The sequence below is a fragment of the Narcine bancroftii genome, chromosome 1 (genome assembly GCF_036971445.1).
Source record: "Narcine bancroftii isolate sNarBan1 chromosome 1, sNarBan1.hap1, whole genome shotgun sequence".
Classification (NCBI taxonomy): domain Eukaryota; kingdom Metazoa; phylum Chordata; class Chondrichthyes; order Torpediniformes; family Narcinidae; genus Narcine; species Narcine bancroftii.
The window spans coordinates 434,997,647-435,014,517 of record NC_091469.1 but is presented as its reverse complement, the minus strand read 5'-3'; the positions used below and the strand labels follow the sequence as shown (position 1 = coordinate 435,014,517).

The 16,871-nt window shown below is 43.7% G+C and overlaps 1 protein-coding gene across 7 annotated transcripts in view; it reads left to right on the top strand.

Moving 5' to 3' along the window:
• Positions 1–7,565, top strand: part of LOC138751686 (protein DBF4 homolog A-like) — an 83,896-nt gene extending 76,331 nt beyond the window's left edge. For 4 of the 7 annotated variants that reach the window (XM_069914281.1, XM_069914285.1, XM_069914284.1 and 1 more), the window contains 2 exons: positions 1,581–1,699; positions 6,145–7,565. In XM_069914281.1, the coding sequence (XP_069770382.1) occupies positions 1,581–1,699; positions 6,145–7,309 (1,284 nt within the window). In that variant the 3' untranslated portion in view covers positions 7,310–7,565. The remainder of the gene's footprint in view (positions 1–1,580; positions 1,700–6,144) is intronic. The other 3 variants (XM_069914283.1, XM_069914286.1, XM_069914279.1) reach the window with 2 other exon arrangements.
• The last annotated feature ends 9,306 nt before the right edge of the window (positions 7,566–16,871 follow it).

Below are 16,871 nucleotides of genomic sequence, written 5' to 3'. Positions count from 1 at the left end.
GCCATTGTGTAGTTTAGGACCAGGCATGACCCTGCCAATGTGTAGTTTAGGACCAGCCACGAACGACCCTGGCAATGTGTAGTGACATGAAGGAAGCTCTTCTTCGAAAAGAGATCACAAGTAAATTTATACCTAAGATGTATTTCCTATTGTAGAGCAATAGCCCAAAACCAGGCTTGCACAAAACAAGGGAAAGGTGGAAGAAAGGATTCAAGAACAATATTGTTCAAAAATGTGCTCTGATAATATAACTCGTGTTTTAGGTATGGTATAGAGGTTGGAACAATTATACATTCAACTTGGCTATGCGTGAAAGTAAGATCCTTTTGTTATGTCTTGGCAGGTATTTTGACAAAAATTCTAGAAATGGATTTTCCATTGGAACCAGAACTGGATTTCTAGAGCATCTAATGGTTATTGGCACAAAACTATCAAAATATCCAATACAGTTTGTGAGGATTGCACTAGCGGTAGCCAGGAGATGTATAGCTGTTAGATGGAATTCTGACAACCCCGCCCCCCTACTTATTACTCACTGGAATATGGAAATGCAAAGTTGTGCCCCCACCCTCTCCCCGCCCGGGAAGAGATAACCTAATCTAAAAAGAAATATGATGTGTTTGTTAAAATATGGCAACCTTACTTGAATCATATGGCTTAAGGATATAATTAACTTCCTCATAAAGGTTTAAATAATATAGCGTGGCAGCCCCCTCAGGATGGTGCACAAAATGAAGGACAAATGCAACGATCCAGCAGGCTGCACAGGGCCCGCACTGCTGCCCTCCAGTTGGCCACAACTGAAGGAGCCTAAATGGCCTATCAAGGATAGCAGACCACAAATGCACCAATCAGCGCTGAGGGGGCTTTGACCACGCCCCTCAGCTTTAGAATAAAAGCAGGGCAGTGAGCCGAATAAAGCTCAGCATTAACTTCACTTAACTGGGGTTCATGTTGTTCTTTCTGGGAACAGCGAGTTCTTTCTGAGCTAACCTGCATGCAGTTATAACCTCTCCTGTGCTATAGGCTCCACAGAGCCATATCTTGTAGTAGCTAGCTACATTAGGTTAATAATGTTGAATTCCAAGGATGATCCAGATATGGACTAATTAATGAAGACATGCTCAAACACTCCTTTTTTGGGACATTTGGTTTTTCTTTAATGTTAGCAGTTTGGGGGGGGTTGAGATTTGCGCGACCATGTGAGACTCTAATTTTAAAATGCTATTTATATCATGTATATGTGCTATCTATATGAGTCTTGGAAAAATTAAAATAAAATATTCAAAAACAAAAGGAATCTTCTTGTAGAGGAGACCAAGTTCCTAAATTTATTCAAGAATGAGGTAGATTTATTTCTCAAAGCTAAATGGATGAGGTCAGAGAGGGAACAGGGTGCTTGCATAAATCATCAGGATTGATGATGATCCTAAATCATGAGAGCCATGATCAGATTGAATGCTGAAGCAGATTTAAAGGGCCAAATGGCCTAATTAATCCTGCTTTTACTTTGTTTCAATGCTTTGATAAATTCTGTTATTGTTGCATTATTTTTGCCTTATCCTTTTTTTTAATTTCAGCATCTAAAAAGTGAGCATCATAGAAAGTTTTCGGAGAGCACAGAATTTAATGTTGTGGATAAAATAATTTCCCAGTTTGATTGTGACTTTGTTGAATTCCAAAGAGATAAGATGAAAAGGTAAGCAATGTTATTTCTGCTTTGCATTAGGTCAATATAAGGTATCAATCCTGGAATCATACACTCAAAGAGCGGAAGTAATCTTTCAGTCGTTACTACGTCTCCAATTGTTCATTCAGCTTTCATTCCATTCATCAGTCTATTCAGCCTACCTTTGTTAACCACTTGCCAAGCCAGGAATATTAAATAGCTTCACTTGTGCCTTTTACACAGCCACTTCGTTCTGGGAAATTATTCATTATTTCTTGGAACACATGTTGTGTAAAAAGCGTGGAACCAGAATTGGGGTGCATTCCAGTCCCCTTTTTTTTCGCCTTGGCCCTTAGTAATTTTTGTGAACCGCCTGCAATGTAAACTGCACCATAGACATTCTGGGACCCACTCTACTAATGAATATGACGTTGTGATGATGTTTGATGAGGCGTGCGACACTTTGGTGCCTGATTTTCAAATTTGAAAATAACAGTCAGTCAGTTATCAGCATCCGATGGCCACGATGTCCGCCCACTGGAGTGAATTTGAGATTCGCAAGCTCCTCACCATCCGTGCAGAGAACAAAATCAACTGCCACGATGAAAGATGGACCAATATTAGATCATGTGGCATTAAAATTGAGGGAAAAGGGGTTTCATCATGACAAATCCCAAGTTATTAGCAAACTTAAAAGCCTGCATAGGAAGTACCATCATGGCCGGAGTGGTAGGAGACAATTGGATTGGTTGATGCAATGTATAATGAGTTTGATGAGGATAGGCAATGAAGGAAGCATAAATATAATAAATTGAAGGGTTTAAAATATGTTTATTTCAATGCAAGAAGTATTAGGAATAAGGGAGATGAACTTAGAACATGGATCAGTATAGGGAATTACAATGTTGTGGTCGTTACAGAGAATTGGCTGTCACAAGGACAGGATTGGGTGATGCAGGTACTGGTGTTTTTATGTTTTAAAAGGGAGGTAAAAGTGGGGGTGGGGGTGTAGCATTACTATTTGGGAATAGTATCACGGCTGCAGAAAGGGAGGACATTGTGGAGGCACTGTCTACTGCACACATGTCAAACTCAGGCCCACGAGCCAAATTTGGCCCGTGATATAATTATATTTGGCCCGCTAGATCATATCAAATATATTTTAGAGCTGGCCCGCTGGCTGCCGCGCCAGTATAGTGCATGCACAGCTAATACTACAAATCCCAGAATGCTTTGCAAATGCATTGGCGCCAGCCTGTCAGCCCGCTAATCGCCCCCACCTCCTCTCTTTACTTTCATTAGCATCTGCGACCTGTCGCCCAACTCACATGTAATAAACCCCTTACGGAAAATGGCCAAATGAAAGACAGGAAACAGGACCTTTCAAGACAGGTGGGAGGAAAACTCTGACCCCAGAGTTTGATGAACTTGCATCTAAGAAGAGATGCCAAGTATCTGGTTTAGATCCAGGTGCATCAGAGTAAATCACAGTGTAGCAAGCTAAGCTTGGATTCACATTTTCTTTGGTTAACTTTGGACTGTTCATAGTTGGATTTTCATTGAGGCAAGTTGTTATTTTTTTGACTTGTTGGCTTGTGAAAAAAAATACATTTAAAAGGAGCTTAAAGGCTATAGAAAAATATTATTTATTGAATATGTTATTTCTCATTTGTTAATGCTTCTTCTGGAAAGAGTTTAACCAAAACTATTATTAAACATTTATTTTAATAAGAAAAAGTTTAACATTACAGAGGTTGAAAGAAAACATGCAGATGTTGTTGAAAATTTTCAATAAATATTTAGTTTGGCCCACGACTTAGTCCAAGTTTTTAATTTTGGCCCTCTGTGAATTTGAGTTTGACACCCCCTGGTCTACTGAGTCAGTGTAGGTGGAAGTCAGAAATAGGAGAAGAGTGATCACTGTGTTGGGAGTAGTCAAAAGGCCCCCAAATAGACCTCTGGATACCGAGGAGCAAATAAATAGGCAGATCTTGGAATTGTGCAGAAATTACAGGGTTGTTGTTATGAGAGACTTCAACTTTCTTTATATTGACTGGCATTTGCTTTCTGCAAAAGGGATAGATGGGGCAGAATTCGTCTAAATGCGATTCCTGACACAGTATGTGAACAAGCCGACCAGAGAGGCCATGCTGGGTAATGAACCTGGCAATTCTCTTTGCATTCTCTTTGGCTTCAGGGGAGGTTATGCAGTATTGTAGAATGGCAAATGTTGACCCCTTGTTTAAAAAAGGAAATAGGAAGAATCCTGAGAATTATAGACGTGAGTCTTGTGTCAGTGCTGGGCAAACTATTGGAGAGGATTATTAGGGACACGATTTACAAGCATTTAGAAAAGTATAGCCTTCTCAGGGATAGTCAGGGTGGCTTTGTGAGGGGTAGGTCATGCCTCATGGGCCTAATTGAGGTTTTTGAGGAAGCAACAAAAGAAATTAATGAAGATAGGATGGTAGATGTGGTGTATATGAATTTTGACAAAATTCCCAATGGTGGACTCATTCAGAATGTCATGAGGCACGGGATCTTGGCTGTGTGGGTTCAGAATTGGTTTGCCTGCAGAATGCAGAGGGTAGTAATAGATGGAACATATTCTACCTGGAAGTTGGTGACTAATGGAATTCTGTAGGGATCTGTTCTGGGACCCCTTGCTCTTTGTGATTTTTATAGATGACCTGGAAGAAGTAGAGGGATGGGTCAGTAAGTTTGCAGATGACACGAAGGTTGAAGGGGTTGTGGATAGTGTTGAAAGTTGATGTGGGTTACAGCAAGATATAAGTAGGATGTAGAGTTGAGGGGAAAAGTGGCAGATGGAGTTGAATCCAGATAAGTGTGAAGTGATACATTTTGGAAGATCAAACTTGAAGGCACAGTACATGCTTGATGGCAAAATTCTTAACAGTGTGGAAGAACAGAGGGACCTTGGGGGTCAAACACCATAGATCTCTTAAGGTTGTCATGCAGGTTGATAGGGTATTTAAGGCCTGTGGTATGCTGGCCTTCATTCGTCGAGGGATTAAGTTCAAGTGGTAGGAGGTAATATTGACGGCTCTATAAAACTCTGGTAAGTCCACACTAGAAATATTGTGTTCAGTTCTGCTTACCTCATTACAAGAAGGATGTGGAAAAGGTGCAGAGGACATTTACCAGGATGTTGCCTGGATTGGAGAATGTGCTTTATGAGGCAAGATTAGTAGAGCTAGGAGTTTTCCTTTTGGAGCAAAGAAGGATGAGATGTAATTTAATAGAGGTCTGCAAGATTATGAGAGGCATAGATAAGGTGGACAGCAAGCATCTTTTTCTCAAGGTGAGGCTGTAAAACACCAGAGGGCATCGATACAAAATGCGGGGAGGAAAGTTTTTAGGGGAGATGTCAGGGATAAGATTTTTACTTAAGAGTAGTGGGTGACAGGAGTGCATTGCCAGGGGTGGTACTGGAGGCTGGTGCAATAGGGACATTTAAAAGACTTAGACTGGCACAAGGATGCAATTAAAATCAAGGAAGGTTTAGTTTATTGAGTAGGTTTATATAGGCCAGCACAACATCGTGCTGTAATGTTTATGCTCTAACATATTAGCTGTGGAATTTTAAAAAATAGTTGACAACTCGAACATCTGGATAGTTGTAAAATTTTATTTGCTATACATTGTCCTTCAGGGAAGAAATTCTTCAATCTGTGCCTTGACTGCATCACATGTGAATCTGGATACATTGATGTGATTGATTCTTACTGCCTCAATAAGAAAATAAGTAAATAGTGGAACAGCATAGCAGATTTGTCCATAATAGAAAAGAAGAACAAAATGTGTGGGCTGAGTTAAACTGATATACTGGCCTTGTTAAAACCTATTCATGATTAATGTAATGTTTAAATATTCATAGCTGCTTCCTTAATATATGCCAATCAAAAATTGATTGAAATTTGTTTATTTAACCCACTTATTTATAAAAGTTATTTCATATTTATAAAGGCAGTTATTTCATCACACATTTTCTCATATTTAAATACTTACTTTTATTGAATTATTGAATGGAATTTTCTCACAAGTTTCTGTGATCGTCCAAAAATGCTTTTATGGCTAACCTATCAGGGGGCTATTTTTGTCCAATTTGCATTAAATTAAATTGCTGCTTCTTTAAATCCCTTCAAAAATGGTGAAACGCCTCAAAATCATACAGCATGAAACAAACCTTCGGCCCAATCATCTGTGCTGACTAAATTGGTGTTCTGGGGTAGTCCCATTGGCCTGCATTTGGACAATATTCTTCTAAGCCCTTCCTATCAATATATCTATCCAAATGTCTGTTGTATGTTGTAATTGTAAACATCTGTGTTTTTTTTTTCAGTGACCTAGCAGAGATCAGTCACACCATTAAGAGAATTTAACTTTTTGCATGATAATTGAAGAATTTGTATATCCAAATATGATTTAAATGAAAGTATTTTGTTTATGCTTAGGATAAAGTGCACAATTGATGTACACACACAAGCTTTCACCAAGATCAATACTACGGATGAATTTCAAAGACCACATAAAGAGCCTGCAGATGGAGATAGATCTGCAGTATCATGGAGAGTAAAGAATAATGAATGTGTTAGTGGATGGGAATATAAACCAAGTAGTTTGTCTTTTCAATTAAAGGAAATTGTATCTTCAGGCACTCTAAATTCGCCAAGCCATTTGTTGCCTTTGTCTACACCAAGTCATGTTACCATTTCTGAGATGGGGGATCAGTCCAATTTTGTTGATCGCAAATCCTTCAGAGAAAGCAAAGTTACTTCTGAAAGTCTGACAAAAAGCAGGAGTCTCTGTTGCAAGTCTCTGTGCCAAACACAGGAAGGTTGTTCCATGATTTCAAAACTTGGTACTTCCGAAGAGTCGCATCATTTTGGAAGATTGGCAGACAAAGAGAGATCACTGTCTGTTGCTGAAGAATTCTCACGTACGCATCCATTTGACAAAGATGTAGGTGGAAATAGGCCAAGGCCAGATTTCATTATATGTTCTAACAATGACAAAAACATAATTACCAGTCAGCTGCAGAGGTCATCAAAGAATTATTTACAGGAAAAGTCCAAGGAACAGAAAAATGAGTATTGCAGGGTGCCTGATTTTGGTTCATCTTTCATTGCAATGGCTCCTATTAAACATCCATCTGATCCTTTACAGAAGCAACTGAATTTTGGCAATGAAGATGTAAGAGAAGGATTGGCGTGGGAAATAACAAATCCATATAATGCTGCCATCGCTCATGAAAAAATTGAAGTTCATTCTGCGTGCTCCTCTTTACCCTGTGAGAAACTGTACAGGAAAGTGAGATTTTCTGCTGGTTATGGAAGAAGTAAAAGGAAGGCTCAGTATCACAGAATGGAAGAAAGTGCACTTTCAAAAGAAAATTGTTTAGCATGTGACTACAAGCCTCCTAATTTGCCACCACCTAGAAGTTTATTTGAATTATTTCAAACCAGTGAAGAGAGTGGCTCTGATTTTTCAGGTTTTACAGAACATTCAGTACAGAAGGTTCCAGAATTGGATAGAGATATGTGGGATAATGACCCATCAAAGCACATCCTAGCATTGTTTACCCATTCATCATCCTTGTCATCCTTTCTCGGTTTCTAAAGCAATATAGGGCAATATTTGTTATAAGGACAGAATGTACTGACTCCATTTTATATCTGTTCCAGTTTTGCAAAAATTCCAGTAAGGTTTTAGTGTTTCTACTTGATCACTTTAATGTCTTGATTTGAGGATGTATAAAATGCTACCTACCTACTGTTTTAAAAAAACAATGAGTCAACTTAGATTTTATTTCCATTTTCCTCATATTCAATTTTCATTTTGAGTTAAAATTCTCCTTTCAAGTTACAGAATGGTTAGTAAAATGTAAGAGTACTAGCAAATGTTTCATTTTGTTATTTATTATATTTGGTAAACACAGAATTACTTTGTAGTTTATATTACACAAAACTCAAATGCAATACAGTTATCAGCTTAATTACATGCAAGTATTTCCTGCGTGTTGTGATATAAAACAGTTCTTGGGAGCACGGAATGGTAAAGTAGGTTGAGATTGAAGATGTGAGATTGCAGATGCTGGGATCTGGAGCAAAAAACAATCTGCTGGAGGATGTCAGCTGGTTAAGCAGCATTGGGTGGAAGAACAAAACATTGTCGAAGTTTTGGATCAATATCTTGCATCATGAGATTAGATTAAAGGCCTCTCCCAGGGTATTGAACTAGGTTGGGTTATATCAAAGGCTATCTTAGAACTTGGTAGTCTTAGGGTACAGACCAATATGGATTATTTTGAAATGTCACACTGTTGAAGTTAAGTGTGCATCTCTGAGTTAAATAACCTTTATTCTGCATGTAACCTGTCCTGTGTTTGACTTGAAGATATTAATTGGAAACTCCATGAATCTTTGGAATTCTCTGTCTCATGGGGTTGTGGAGTCTAGGCCCCCTGAGCTATTTAAAGGGGGAATAAATAATGAAAACTCAAAAATTGAGGATCACTGGGGAACTGGTACTGATTGGTTCTAGCTGATATCTGTGATGTATCAGTCATTTTGAATGATCTCGGGCTTGAGGAGCTAGGTGGCCTACTTCTGCTCCTTGTTTTTATGTTCCTGTGTTTGTACCTTCTTCTGAGAACAGTATACTGAATTGCAGCTCCAATTATAAGTATATTTTATTACATTCTATATTGTGAAATCCCAAAATATTTTACTGAACTACCAAAAGACATAATTTGGTACTAAGCCTAAATAGACATATTAGGAGAGATGACAAATAGCTTTGTTAAATAAATTGGCTTCAAAGGGTGTCATGAAGAGTGAAAGAGATCTAGGATTGAAAAATATCAGTTATGCATTAAGAGCTTCAATGGTTTTTATGTTGGTGACAGGCTGAGAGCAAATACAGCTGCCATTCCCCCCATCCACACTCCTCCACATTATTATTCAAGAACTTCCCAGTATGGCTATGAGATCTGTGCGCTGTTTAGTTCTGGAAGAACACTTTAAAATGTTTGTGCTGAGTTGGCAAGTTTCTTTACCAGCGACAGGAGTTAAGAGAGAGAGACACTTCAAAAAGTGCAGGTAAAAGGTGAGTGTAACTAGCCAATAAAGGGTGGGGAAGCTTAAGTGGCATATTCATTGTATGAGTGTTCCAGTATAAGAGTGGGACCAAAGGCTTTGTCTCAAGAGACTTTGGCAAGAGTATTAGCTATATTGGAGAAAAGGCTTCCATTTAAAAGCTCAGGTAAAAGTAGATAAGGTCATCTACATTGCCGCCCACGGCCTACCAACCTTCGGGTAGGGCTTGTGCAGCCATGTTGATTACTGCACGGGTGCTGGCAGCCGCATAAGTGAAGGCAGGCACCATTAGCGGTGCCATAGGAGCATGTTGGCACTTGTGTGGTTGGCTCAGCCCCAGCAGTAACTGTTGGAGCCGGGGCTGGTGCATACACAAAGGAGCATGCACGGGTGGGATTTTAAATATAGGTTTCCCTGCGTGAGTCATCAGTTGGAGATCTTAGAAGGGTGAATTAGGCATCAAAAATTTCTTTTGACCGTTTAAAATACATTTAACCATCATCATCATCAAGCCAGCATTAAAGAAAATTGAGCAGTTAGCACGTTAAAGATCGTTAAACCATCATTAACTTTATATGAATATTTTGTTATTAAGAATCAACCACATAGAACATTACTTAAAGATTTTTCAGAGAATATTAAAGAAGATGGTTAGAAGTTTTGTGTACTTATAAATAAAGGATTTAAATCCAAAAGAAAAGTAGATAAGGTAAAGCCTTGTGGCAGGGAGAGCAGAGGGAATGGCAGCCATGAGAGCGGTGCATTTCTCTTGTGAGATGTGCAAGTCACCAGTGTCCCTGATGACCATCTGCAAGAAGTGCATCCACCTTTGCAGCGCATTACAACCTGTTCGGGAACTGGAGCTGGGTGAACTTTGGATCATAAGAGAGGCCAAAGGGAGTGACAGGAGTTACAGAGAGATGGTCACTCCAGAGGCAGAGAGCTGGGTGACTGTCAGCAGAGCAGTCATTCCCCTCAATACTGTTTTAGATACTGTTGAGGGGGACAACCAATCAAGGACAAGCCACAGTGGCTCTGGCATGGAGTCTGAACCTCTGGCTCAGAAGTGAAGTGGGGTGGGGGGAAGGGGGAGGGGTAAGAAGTGAGCTGTAGTGATAGAAAATTCAATAGTTAGGGGAACAGATCTGGAACTACCTCGCAGACAAAGTGGTATAGGCAGGTTCATTACCTTCCATTAAGAAACATTTTAATAGCGACATGGATAGGATGGGTGTGTCTAATGTGTGGAAGTGAGACTAAAGCAGGAGAGAACATTGTATGACTTGAGCTTACATTGGGCTTTGTTAGGACAGTGCAATGTCAGAGTGATAAGTGAAAGAGTGGGTTAGAGGATTAAAATGCCAAGCAGCATGAGACTCAGGACCATCACTGTTAATTGAATGGTGATGTCCTGCAAACCAATCATATGGTTCAAGTTTATTGTCACATGTACCAATATCCAATAATAGAGGTTTTAAGAGCACGTCTGAAGGCATCTCATACCGTGCCCTTCATATTGTTTGGGGACAAAGAAACTTTTTCCCTTTTTTGGCCACTGTGCTCCACAGTTTTAAATTGGTAATCAAAAAATTCACATGTAATTGAAGTGCATATTCCATATTTTATTCATAGTTGTTTGCATACATTTTGGTTTGACCATACAGAAATTACATCACTTTTTATACATAATCCCCTCATTTCCAGGCACCATAATGTTTGGGACATTTGGCATCATAGGTGTTTGTGAATACTCAGATATGTTTAATTACTTCATTAGTGCAGGTATAAGAGAGCATGAATTGCTTCTAAGCTTTTGATCACCTTTGAAGTCTATAGTTGTTCTTTTTTAACATGAGGACCAGAGTTATGCCAATGAAAGTCAAATAAGCCATAAGGCTGAAAAGCAAGAATAAAACAATGAGAGACATCATCCAAACCTTATGAAGGGAGTGAGGAGAATGTGGTGGTGGGGGGGGGGGGGGGGGGGGGAGGTGGGATGCACTGGCATGTGTGATGGCCTGAGCTGTATTCACAATCCTTCACAGTTTCTTGTGGTCTTCAACAAAGTAGTTCCTGTACTGTACGGTGATGCACACTAAAAGGATCCTTTCGATGATGCACCTTTAGCAATTGTTAAGGGGTCAAATATTATGTGCTTCCATTTTCAGTTCAGTTTCCTTTTGTATGTGACTGTCACTTTTAAGAGAATGTGGTGGACCACAATTGCAGAGATCGGGCCAGCACCACACAGCTGCAGACGTGGACAGAGAATGCTAAAGCGACTCCCAGGACAACGAACCGGCGGGGATAGAAGCTGGAGCAGCATCAGACCAACAACCCTAAAATGGCATTGGTCAAGCTGCCCAGCTAACTCAGAAGAAACAGGCTGGGGAAGAAAGGCATTCATATCCCAGCAGCTGCCTGAGTGATGCACCCTCTGTTCACCCTGATGTCCGGCAAGGAGAAGGACCTGACCTGGTATGACGAATTCGTATGTGCATTTGTGGAAACCAAAGAAGCCCTGGCCAAAGCTGCACTCCTGACCCACCCCAGACCAGATTCACCCATGGCCCTCACAGTCGATGCCTCAAGAACAGCGATTGGTGGAGTCCTGGAGCAGCAGATAGAATCTGCAGTCCCCTGAACTAAAGTACAGTGCTTTCGATAGAGAGCTGCTGGTGCTGTACTTACCCATTCACCACTTCTGGTTCTTTCTTGAGGGAAGGGCTTTCAAAGACCACAAGCCACTGACTTTCACCCTGGCTGAAATCTCCGATCCCTGGTCAGCCTGCCAACAGAGACACTGTCTTACATCTCGGAGTGCACCACCGACGTCAAGCACATCTCAGGCAAAGACATCGTGGTCTTTGTCAAGACACAACATCCAATCCCTGGTCAACGGTCTGGACTTCGCAGCACTGGCAGAGGCCCAGCAGCAGGATGACAAGACCCCACCATACAGGACCACTGTCACAGGCCTTCAGCTTCAGGATGTTCCGGTCGGCACAGGTACTACCGCACTCCTGTGCGACCTGGCCACCGGGCAGGTTCGACCTATTGTTCCAACTGCATGGAGGCGATGAGTTTTTGACTCCATCCACGGGCTGGCACACCCATTCATCAGGACTATGGTCCGGCTGATGGCCAGCAAGTACGTGTGGCATGGATTGCAGAAACAAATCTGTGGGTGGGCCAAGGCGTGTACGCAGTGCCAAACAGCCTAAGTGCAGCGACACACCAAGGACCCCAACAGCCTTTCGAGCTAACGGAACACAGGTTTGACCACATTCATGTGGACATAGTGGGACGCTTGCCAGTCTTAGGGTTTCTGCTACCTGTTCACAGTGGTCGACCGCTTCACTCGGTGGCCAGAAGCAACCCCCTGGCCGACACATCCACCAGGTTCTGTGCCAAAGCACTCCTCTTGTCCTGGATTGCAAGATTTGGCTGCCACAGCACATCACTTCTGACTGAGGTGCACAGTTCACCTCCAGTTTGTGGACCAACACTGCCAACCTGTGGGGCGCTCAGCTACACCATACGACGGCATACCACCCGCAAGCAAATGGCATGTTGGAGCTGAAGTGCCAGTTAATGAAGTAGACGAAGATGATGTAGTCAAACAATAATCATGGCTTTTATTAGCAGAAACTAATGGTACAATAATGAAAGACAATGGGTGCATACACAGTTATTCCCAAGGGGAGTGTCTTTAATGGTAGAGATAATACATGGCCAATGTCCGTAAGGCAAGACAATGCAAGAGGGAGACTGACAGCTCAGCAGAGATTCACCACAGGAGTGTTTCCACAGGCACCTCAAGACCGTCCTCATGACCAGACTCAAGGGCCCCAACTGGGTGGACGAGCTACCACGAGCACTACTGGGCATCTGGACAGCGCCGAAAGAAGACCTCCACGCATCCTCCGCTGAACTTGTCCATGGAGCCCCACTCACAGTTCCCGGGGATTTTGTTTCACAGGCCAGAGGACAGCAGGAGGAGACGACCACCTTGGACAGGCTGCACGAAGAGGTCGGTAACCTGGCTCCGATCCCACCCTCCAGACATAGGCATGCCAAACCCAACATCTCGAAAGAACTCAAGGACTGTGAGTATGTGTTCGTATGCAGAGGACCCCACCATTCACCGCTGCAGAAGCCATACGAAGGTCCCTTTCAAGTCATCCGGAAAAACGGAGCAACCTTCGAGCTGGACTTCGGTGGTAAACCAAAGGTCTTCATTACAGATAGGCTCAAGCCTGCCGACACAGACCCAGCAGAACCCGCGGAGACACAAACACCTTGACGCAGAGGCAGACCACAAAAGACTTTGGGGATAACACCTATGGACACTATAGACTGCAACACCGGTTCTGGGGGGGCGGGGTCATGTGGTGGCCCACAATTGCGGAGATCGGGCCGGTACATCACACTGCAGCAGACGCGGATAGAGATCGCTAAAGCAAGTCCTGGACAATTGAGCCAGTGGGGGTAGAAGTTGGGGCAGCATCAAACCAAGAGCCCTAAAATGCTGTTGGTCAAGCTGCCCAGCTAACTCAGCAGAAAGAGGCTGGGGAAGAAAGGCATGGATGTTCCCGCCCACTATTTTAATTCATATGGCTGACTCAGTTAATCAGCAAAAATGGTGGGAACTTGAACAGTATAAAAGCAGCTTTTCCAGCCCTAATAAATGTGTGAGCTTAACCTGCCACACCTGTGTGTGTGTGTGTGTGTGTGTGTGTGTTTCTTTGTAGCGGTCGGCTACAAGAAAAAATTTAACAAAACTCTACAGGTTTGGAGTTTGACTAAGCTGACAGACAGGCATGTTCCTAAATTGGACTGAAGAGAAGGGAAGGGGCCCTAGAAAACCCAGGTGCAGAGACCATGTAACCAACAGATGGTTACAGAGAACACAGTTGCTCAGGAGCTATTTTAAGGAAGCAATACTGTGGACCAAAGCTCTTGTACGTAATAGTTCTGAAGTGGCCTCGTGTGTTGTTATAGACACTGTCTGATTTCCCCATGTTATTGGGAAATGAGTAGTGGCCATTTTAAGGAGACAGCACTTGGAGAAGTGTCCTTTGAAGTGATACTGTGCTGAATGTGGCCCTGTGTGGAGTTAGAAAATTTGATTTCTCCATATTAAAGGGGAATGAGAATACCACTCTATGACCAAAAAAAGGAAAGGTCACTTAGAAACGGGATATGTTGAATCCCATCGTGGCCAAAGGTGACTTGTTGAATCCCATCGTGGAAAAGGAAAAGTCACTTCTGAGGGGAATTGTTGAACCCCACTGTGGCTAAAAGAAAAGGACATTTTTTCTGGAAGCACTCAATAAGGATTTTGTGAGTTTGTAAACAGTCTGTCACTCTGGTCTCTCCCACCTATTTCATGGACTTCTTACCATCCATCTAAAGTAGGGGTCTCTAAAGTGGTTGATATCAACCCTTAGGGGTCGATGGGACCATCCGGGGGGTTGATAAATGCCATGGGGTCGATAACATTCAGAGGGGTCAATTTAAAATAGCGCCTCCACACCATCCCACCTTCCCCATGGGGGAAGGGGGAGGCTTACCACCATAATTTGTGCACCACTGCCATGTTTCCCACTTCATGGCACATGCATCAGCCAGCACTTCGAGCACCATCGTCACAACTCACCCTCATCGCACGTGCACCAGCCAGCACATGTGGCCTATGGACCCCGGGACATTGCATTTAACAAGGGCCCTTATTGCTCCTTAATTTGTCCTCCATTTAGGGGTATTGGGCCTACACCCCCAAATAGAAGACAAATTAATATCTAGCTTGAGGTGGTGCCGGATGGAGGATAAAGGGCTCAAAAGCCAGACTGTCTAGCCTATAACTGGATGTCTGGCCACCCTACCCAGCACCCCTAACCAGCCCCCCCCACCCCATGTCCATTCCACACCACCCCCCCCCCCCATAGAGTGCAGCCTACCCCTGGGTCCAGCCCCCATCACCTCCCCCTTCTGCCCAGCAAACAATCATCCAATGCCGGAATTCCATGCCTGGGGGTCATTGAGGGACCACTTAATCAGTGAAGGGTTGACTATAAATTGTTTGGGGACCCCTGATCTAAAGCCTGCCTGTTATATCAATGTAAAACCTATGTGTCAACATTGAATTTTCTGAAGCTGACCTTTATGCTTCCGTTCCAGAATTAGACCTGAATTGTAGTGAGAAAGGCGTCACACACAGACACACACACACACTCACTCACTCTTGGGGGTTAAGTGTACATAAGTTAGATAAGGTGTTATATTATTGTTAATTAATAATTTAAAATATTATTTTAAATGGGGGGTGGGTCACCTGATGGTGAGAGTCTAGGAGGTTGCAGATCCTAAGAGCTCCCAGACCTAGACCAGAAAACAGCATTAAAAATCCAAAATCCAGGACATAAAAGAGAAAAAGTCCTGTCCGAATACAAAAAGAGGATGAGGAAGCTTAAACCAACATAAAAAAGGAAAAATACAGCGAGGAAATGGGCAGCCCAACAAGGATCCGAAGCAAGTGGAGGTGCCTCATGTCAGGAGTAATGGCAGTGCCAACCCGAAAGCCATCGAGGAGGATGCAACCCCCCCTCCCCCCACCCCCACCCCACTGACCTCAGCACCAATGGGAGTTCCACAAACAAGCTGTACCCAGAGCAGAGGAATGGTCCCAAGTGGCAGAGAAGGCGATGAGGGGGAGCAGGTGAACAGGAGCGAGGGAGGACAGCTGCTTCTCCCTCACAGCTCGTATGTTTGTGCACCAAGCAGAGGTTTCCACTAGTGGGGTCCACTAGTGGTGCATTGAGTCGGGGAGCAGCAGGCTCAAGTAGAGCCAGCGTGAAGTCAGGACTAACGAGCTCCAATGAGGATGTGGAGGAGGTCAACCGGGACAGCAGTCGTGGAAATCATGAGGGCCATTGTGTGGAGGTTCACCGTCTCGTCCCTCCTGAGTGCCAGCCTGGATGCAGACTTCCTCCTCGCACATGGGCTTCTGGTGGACATTTGATGTAAATGCCTGGTGGACGCCATGCCTTCCAGGCTGTTTGCCTCAACACCTTCTGCTCGGAGCAACCGCAGATGGCCACGATCAGCAGGCCCAGAGATGAGTTCCAGCAAATCCTGAATGAGTTTCTGACACTCCTCAAGCCACAGTTCTCTGCTGCCTCACCGCGCCATGCGGTGTTCCACCACATCCCCACCCAGGGCACACCGGTTCACGCCAAGTCACACCGGCTCCTGCCTGACGAACTCCAGGTGGCGAAGGAGTTTTCGGACCTGTTAGAACTGGGGATCATTTGGTGGTCCGACAGCCCATGGACCTCACCGCTCCACCTGGTCCCAAAAGCCTCCAGCGGCTGGTGTTTCTGTGGACACTATCGATGGCTCAATGAGGCAACAGTTCCTGACCGTTACCCCATCCCTCACATCCAAGACTTTACGGCCAACCTGCACGGTACGAGGGTTTTCTCCAAGGTTGACCTGGTGCGCGGTTATTACCAGATCCCAATGCACGCTGAGGACATACCCAAGACAGCCATCATCACCCCCTTTGGATTGTTCGAATTTCTGAGCATGCCGTTTGGGCTCAAGAACGCCGCTCAGACCTTCCAGCGCCTCATGGATTCTGTGGGCAGGGACTTGGATTTCATCTTTATTTATTTGGACAACATCCTCGTCACCAGCAAGGACCAGGTACAACACAAGGCCCACCTACGCGCCATTTTCTCCCGGCTGGCCGATTTCGGCCTTACCATCAACCCGGCCAAGTGCTAGTTCAGGAAAGAGTCCATGCAGTTCCTGGGCCATACCATCACGGCCGAAGGAGCTGCGAAGGTCATTGCTATCAGGGAGTTCCGTGCACGGAGAGCCTCAAGGGGCTGCAGGAGTTCACTGGTATGGTCAACTTTTACAACTGCTTCATCCCGGGAGCTGGACACATCATACAGCCGCTATTCGGCCTCATCACAGCCAAGCACAAAACGCTCACTTGCAACCCAGAAGCCTGCACCGCATTCGAGGCCACCAAGGATACCCTCATGAAGGCCACCATCCTTGCCCACCCGCAC